The sequence below is a fragment of the Delphinapterus leucas genome, chromosome 3 (genome assembly GCF_059928025.1).
Source record: "Delphinapterus leucas isolate spDelLeu-1000000601 "Yukka" chromosome 3, BTC_Dleu_Yukka2, whole genome shotgun sequence".
Taxonomy (NCBI): Eukaryota; Metazoa; Chordata; class Mammalia; order Artiodactyla; family Monodontidae; genus Delphinapterus; species Delphinapterus leucas.
Genome location: NC_143131.1, coordinates 116,254,046 through 116,261,163, shown reverse-complemented (window position 1 = coordinate 116,261,163; position 7,118 = coordinate 116,254,046). Strand labels below are relative to the sequence as shown.

Genomic DNA, 7,118 nt, shown 5'->3' with positions numbered 1-7,118 from the left:
GTTTCAACACATACGTTGTAGTGATGTTGTTTAGCTTGGCAAAAGTAGGTTGCAAAGGAAATTGTGTAAAAATTTTATACTGGCTCTCAATAGTTGTATGTTAAAACCTGAATAGGCTCAGCCTTTCAGTATTTTCTGATCTTTAAAAATTTTCTCTCTGGTTTGTTAGATGTGACAGTTCTCCCTTTTTTTTTTTTTTTTTAATAAACAGGATTATTTATTTATTTAAAAAATATTTATTTGTTTTATTTATTTATTTATTTATTGGCTGCGTCGGGTCTTAGTTGCCGCACATGGGGTCTTTATTGAGGCATGTGGGATCTTTTTTCCTTATAGCCCGTGGTCTGCTTGGTTGTCTCTCTAGTTGTGGTGCACACAGGCTTCTCTCTAGTTGTGGTGTGAGGGTTTTCTCTCTCCAGCTGTGGCGCGCAGGCTCCAGGGCACGTGGGCTCTCTCGTTGAGGCGCGCAAGCTCAGTAGTTGTGGCATGTGGGCTTAGTTGCCCTGCAGCATGTGGGATCTTAGTTCCCTGGCTAGGGATTGAACCTGCATCCCCTGCATTGGAAGGCGGATTCTTTACCACTGGACACCAGGGGAGTCTCCCCCCGTCCTTTCCTATATGGTGAAGTTGTGAAAGAGGGTATGAAGTTGTGAGAGACTCATTCTCATGTCCCTTTTATGAATCACCCACTCGTCTTCCTGGTGGATGTCTGCACTCTGGCACGGATTCTGGGATTCAGTTTCCTTATTTGTGATGTTCAGCTTCTGGTCCCTGTGATTCACCTCAAGAGGAAATATCTGGAGCAGCGCCACAAAGCTGATTAGAAGAGGCAGGGGCAGAGGGAGAAAGATAGGAGGGGTATTGTTGCGAAAGGAAGAAGTTGTGATACAGGGCTGTAGGTTGTAAATAAAATCACCCGAGCCTCTTCTCACTTGAGAAAGAATGAGTTTGGGTAGTGGCCTAATGGCCTCATCTAAGAGGACATTGCGGTGTCAAGGGCAGGGGGTTATTTTTAAGAGTAACACATTAGCCACTTTGAGTTCCAGAGGCTGTATAAAGTTTAAGTTACTCTTAGTTTCTGTTACCTCAGTGTCCAGCCTCCCTCCCTGGTTTCAGGGCTTTCTGGCAGTGAAGACATTTATCAGGTCAAAATTATAACTATAATAGGTTTACTAAGCATCCCACATACTTTCACATACATCACGTTATCCTCCCTGAAGCCCTCTCAAAACATTGGAGTCCAGTAAAACTTTCTTCTTAAACAATCTTACAGATTACTCTAATGAGAAAAATGGAACATTTAAGACATTTTTAGCATCATGTGATTTTAGAGCCAAAAGGGACTCTAGAGTCTGACCCTATGTTATGGATGAGGGGCTGAGATCCAGAGTGGAGAAAAGACTTACTGAAAGTCGCTCAACCAGCTAGTGGCAGTACGGGTCCTGAAAAGCACAGATGTGACCCAGAGAATTCCCAGAATATAGATGCTCATGTATGATTTTTCTGAGGCATCAAGGAAACTTCTTAACCCATTTTTGTGGCTAACCAAACACCAGTGGCTGATTGCCCCCATTTCCTCTGTGTCCCTTGACTGTGGCTATGAGGTACAGACTGGCCTCCAGCGTGCCCCAGGATTATGTGTTTGCATTAGGTGGGCCAAAATTGAGGCTCAGCAACTAGAGATTACAGGGTGCGAGAGATCTTTGGCTGCAGATAGGGATTCAGTGGGAGACTTACTGGTTGGAGCCACAGCTTAAGTTAAATTTCAACACGACAGACTTTAAGAAGGTATTTTAGGGCTGTGCTATAGAACTTGTGGTCTTTTGGTATGGCCTGGGGAAATAAATGTACGTGGTACCATTGTGGTGGTTTTACTGGAGTTTAGCCTCTTGTAGTAAAATAGTATTTGTTTCAGTTCCCTTTTTCTAATTTCTCTCTGCGTTCTTCTCAGTTCTATCAGGCTCTTTTGCCCTAACTTCTCTCCATCCATCAGACTCTCAGAGCTGCTGTAGATTTTGGGAGGAGGAATTGGAAAATGAGATGTGACCTACAAGTCAATTTCCCCAGGTGGATAAAGTCCACTGTAAGCCACAGAGGGGCCTCCTCATTCCAGCAATCTGACCAGGCTGACGAAGTCGTAGTCTATGGGGGCAGGGGAGGAGGTGGGGGCCCGTATTTCTTGGGCTAGTGAGGAACTGCCTGAGTCTTTCCAGTCTAGGCAGAGGAGGCAGGAGGCACTGGGGTGGGCTAGTCGCCTGGGCTGGGGATGCCTGGGCAGATGTGGAAGCGGCTGGAAAGGTGGCACTGTACTTGGGTTGCTGGCGCTGCGCTGTTCCTAGGAGACGGAGGAGCAGCAAGCCTGTGGGGGAGGGGGAGCAAGTGGGTTGCTGCTTTTAGCAGCTGAAAGGGCTGCAGGGAGCTCTGGGTAAGACATTTTCTGCTGCTGCTGCTTCTGCGGTAGAAGCTGCCGCGAGTAAGTCAGAGGAAGGAGGATCAAGAGGGGAGGAGGCTTCATTTGCAGCCATGCTGAATCACTGTTGCTGATCAGATCTCCCGCTGGTTGGCTGGGAGAAACGAGAACAGGGCTAGGATCCTCCAGTGCATGCACAGCTCAGCGGCTGCCACCCTGGCTGGGCCTCACACAATGGACGGTGAAAGGTATGTTATGTATAAGTGTGTGCGTGCACGCACGCGCGGGCGTGCGCGCGCCTGAGTGTGTACGTGTGTGTGTGTGTGTGTGTGTGTGTGTGCGCTCGCGGTGCAGCCACCAGCTTTGCGTTGGCATTGGTTAGACAGGGTTGGAAGACCTGGTCACTGATGGATCCCAGCGGGCAGCAGAGTCAGAGCAGGAAAGCCCCTTTCCCCAGAGATCTGGCTTCCACAGAGGCGGGTCTGGGTTTGCTGGGCAGCGGAGCACCCTGAAAGAAGGGACTTCCTGGCTGGTGTTCGGGAATAGTTTCAGCATGGGCTGAATCAGGCTGTTTCAAGGAGGCGTTTCCCTTTCCTGGCTGCCTTCCCGGGGTGGTTTTTCTTGGGTGGGGGGTTTTTGGTATCATAGCAGGTCTGGCCTGACATAGAGTGCTTGCATTTTCACTCTGAAGTGCTCAAGTTGTCAACACGCATGCCAAGCTGATGTCTTTCCTTACAGTGTGTGTGTGTGTGTACCTGTATACACACACAAGTTCAAGTGAGAAGGAGAGAAATCCATTCAGGTGACACTTGCTCTGAACTGACTTCCATTTGCATTGAAAAGTTTACAAATTATACTGGAAGTTATATTCTTTAGAGAAACTCTTGCTCCTTCTGTCAGGGGTTTCTTTATGAAATAGAAGTTAACAGATGGGAATTTAAGTATTTGTGTTGAGCTGGCTCTAACTAGCGAGGGATTGTTTCCTGGCAGGCACATGCATTTTAATAAATTTTAAGCTGTTATCTGAGGATCTGATTCTTTCATCGTGAAGGTGCTCAGTGTGGTGCAGGGGCGGGTCATTCCTCTGTGTGCTAAAACGTCCCCTCTTCATTCTGTGGGTCTGCGGCTGGTAGAGAACAAGGCTTGCCATTTTCCTTGAGGTGAGAAGACTGCAAGAGTGGTGAGGCCATGGCAGTGGACAGCCGAGGAGGGAGGGCTGCTGCTCTGAGTTGCCAGTTTGATTCAGATGGTAACCAGCTGGTTAAATGATAACAGGTTCCACTAAGTCAACACTGGAGAGCACCTCAGTACACTTTCTTTTGCATGGATTGTCCCAAATCTTGCCCCATCTCATGGGGCAGAATGATGTCATTAAACATCTCTAGACCCCATTAGAACTGGCATGATTGTTTGGTGTCCTCTTGTCTGAAGAGGCCCCCAGGGATTGTGTTTCTTGATGTGACTCCCAGGAAGAGATTGGGACATTTTAGACTGAGTGTGGTGCTGGTACAGCCTCTCCTTGAGTGCCCTTTGCAACAGGACCTTAGTGTTGGACTCTGTGTGGCCACTGGCCGACAGAGCATCTGAAAGCCTGCTTCCTTGGGACAGAGGTGCGCAGTGTCCCCACCTTCTCTTATTGGTCTGGTAGCCAACAGAGGGCAGCAGTGATGTGAATGGAGGTTTAGAGATTCTTGATTTGCTTACATATTGGGGCTGAAAGGTCCATTTCAAACTAGCAGCAGCAGATCAAAGTACTGCTTCCCAAGCATTTTGGGGTACTTATTGTGTTCTCAGTTTTGTGTTCAGAAATGTAATGAGTCCTTGCCCCCAGGAGCTCTCTTGTTCTTCAACACTCTGGTGCCTCTCAACTGGGATGGCTGATGTCTTTGGCATTACAACACCTAGTTTTCACACATGTTCTTTTAGTTTTTCCTATCAAAGGCAGAGAAATCTAAACCTTGCAGCTTCCAGTGTTCACCAGGTCACCAAGCTCACTACCTTTTGTTCCCACTCCAAGACCAGCTTACCCTGCCAGGCATTCAAGTCTTGTGAAATCTGGCTCCAGTCTCCATTCCCAGTGCTCACCCATATACCGCTACCAAGAGATCTGTGGGTCTCTTTTGTGATCACCCATCCTGTACAGTACTCCATCCAGTCTCAGATCCTTAGCTTCCAGAGTTTGTTTTTGCCTGGAATGCCTTTTGCTTCTACTTTTCCAAAAGTTATTCATCTATCAAGGCTGTTTTAAAATTCCACTTTGTCTTGGAAACCTAAGCTTTTCTGGTTCTGGCAGATGTTCTTCCTAATTCCAATTCCATAGTTGGGTACTGAATAATAGGCCCACCCACAAGATGTTTCTGTGCTTTTGTTTCCTATAAGTCCCCAAACTGGGAGATAGGTCCTCAAGGGCAAGGATGCTGCCTATATCTCTGAATACTCCACATTAAGTACTGTGTGGCTGCACACATAGTAGGCGTTAGATAATTATTTGCTGATTAGCTGATAACTTTTGTGGGAAGCTCTGATAACTAAAAAGGAAGCTCATGAGAGAGGTGATTGAAACCTTTGGCCAATAGGTTCATCCTTGGATATCAGCCTTATTATCTCAGCACGGGTAATTGACCCCATGGAATGCTTTGAGGTGGGGGCAGAAGAGGGGGAAGTAGCCTTGTTTCACAAGTTCCCTGGGAAACTCAGGGCCAGAGAAGCTGAGTGACTGGCCTCAGGATCACATGTCAGACCTCTGGGGACTGGAGGGATCCTGAGTCTGGTTCTTCCACACTGAACCCGCTGAAGCTTAATTGGGGCTGTTTTTAAGCATTAAAAATGTTCAGCCTAGAGATTTCTAATGAACAATTTTCTTTCTTTGTCATAAGGGTACGAAAATCATGGGCTTTGGGGTAACACAGAGCTTGCAGTAAATCTATTTCATAAACTGTATGACCTTGAGTGTGTCACATTTTTTCAGCATTAATTTTTCTTTTCAGTGTAGAGGGACAGTTTCCATATCTCATAGAGTTGTTGTGAAGATCAAAGGAGGCAATTTAGTAAGTTTTTCAGGCACAGCGTGAGTACTCAGTAAATGGTAGTTGCTGTTATTGTTGGTGTTCATCTATTGCCCTGTTGTACTCCATGGTTTGTGCTTGGATAGTACCCAGGGCTTATTTTAGGGCCTTCCTATATTCATAATCCAAAGAAGATTTTGTGGGACCGTTCCCATGAGAAAATTAGAGAGATCTTATCAGGTCATCATCTCCCATCCACCTAAACTTGTCTCCTCACAGTAAGATACCACACAAGGGCGTGGCACTTCCTCTTGTAGGATTCACCAGCACCTACCTTTGTCCTCCTTTTTATAGACACCCTGAGGCATCTGGATGCTTTAGTGGTTTGGAACCATGAACTGGATACTCCTTTGTTCAGGCCAAAATCTTAAGAAGAAACTGAATTTACACTCACCTTTGCAGTATCCCCTAAGCACTCTAGCTCTCTACAGGACCTTCTGATGCCAAGTTTCCCATCTCCCTCTGTGAAGAATCATTGTGCCTTGATCAGTCAGAGGAAGATGACTTTGTCTTCTGTTTTGCATAGGAAAAGGGTCTCCAGCTCTCAGCCACTACAGTGATAAATTGTGTGTGTGTGTGTGTATAGAGCAGATAGACATTGAAAATGACAGTAGCTCTGGCTACTGGGACGTAAGTTCTGGAAATCAGCCTTTTGGATGGATTACAATAAATTCCCAACTTATATGAGGTACCTAGAATGGTCAAATTCATAGAGGCAGAAAGTAGAATGGTGGTTGCCAGGGGCTGGGGAGAGAGAAAAATGGGGAGTTATTGCTTAATAGGCATGGAGTTTCAACTTGGGGAAATGAAAAAGTTCTGGAAATGCATGGTTGCACAAGAACATAAATGTACATAAAGCCTCTGAATTACACTCTTAAAGATGGTTAAAATGGTAAATTTCAAGTTACATATATTTTACCCCAGTTACAAAAATTTACAGGCAAAGTCTCTGGCATATCCACAAGAATTGCAGAGAACCACAACTTTTGGAAGAAACATCACAAAAAGGGGAAGTTGGTTGTCCATTTTTCTTAAAATTGTGGTGGTTTTCTTCATCAGAAGCATCGGGATGCCCGAGATTGTGAGGGGCATTGTGCGCCCAGCAGTGTGCTGTGAACTTGTGTGAGCAGTCCTCAGAGGGAGAATGGCTCATCCTTATGGAGGAGAGCCTGCTCCTGGAACTCCAAGAACTTATCTTTCCATTCTTGATCAGGAACAGATAGAGCATATTTTTTGAAAGAACATGACATACACAGCCAATGCTCTCCAAATGCTGAGTTTTGCAGTGCCAGGTGTAACACTGGCAAGACCTAGGGAAGAGCAAATGTTCAGTGTCCTAGCCTTTCTCTTTTCCTCTCAGCCCTCTCCCACCCCTAGAAGGCATGGGTGGAAACTTCTGTAGAAATTTTTCGGCATCACTGCTTCCTGAAGCATATGTGCATTTCAACCATGATAAATGAAACCAAATTTTCCATTTTGGAAATACCTTTTGGTGAAGCAAGGTTTTCAACTGCAAGAAAACAAAGTCAGTTGAAAGAAACCTCTTGATTTCCCCACACCCAGATTTGGGTTTTTAGGCTTCTGCTTCTTGCTACGTTTTAGATTGTTAAGACACATCCAGACAAGAATATTTTGGGGTAAGT

At 45.7% G+C, this 7,118-nt stretch overlaps 1 protein-coding gene across 2 annotated transcripts in view; it reads left to right on the top strand.

Annotated features, from left to right (window-relative positions):
* Positions 1-349: 349 nt before the first annotated feature.
* KLHL3 (kelch like family member 3) overlaps positions 350-7,118 on the top strand; it is a 111,729-nt gene continuing 104,960 nt past the window's right edge. The window contains exon 1 of one of the 2 annotated variants that reach the window (XM_089909356.1): positions 350-2,658. In XM_089909356.1, the coding sequence (XP_089765482.1) occupies positions 2,603-2,658 (56 nt within the window). In that variant the 5' untranslated portion in view covers positions 350-2,602. The remainder of the gene's footprint in view (positions 2,659-7,118) is intronic. The other variant, XM_089909357.1, reaches the window with a different exon arrangement.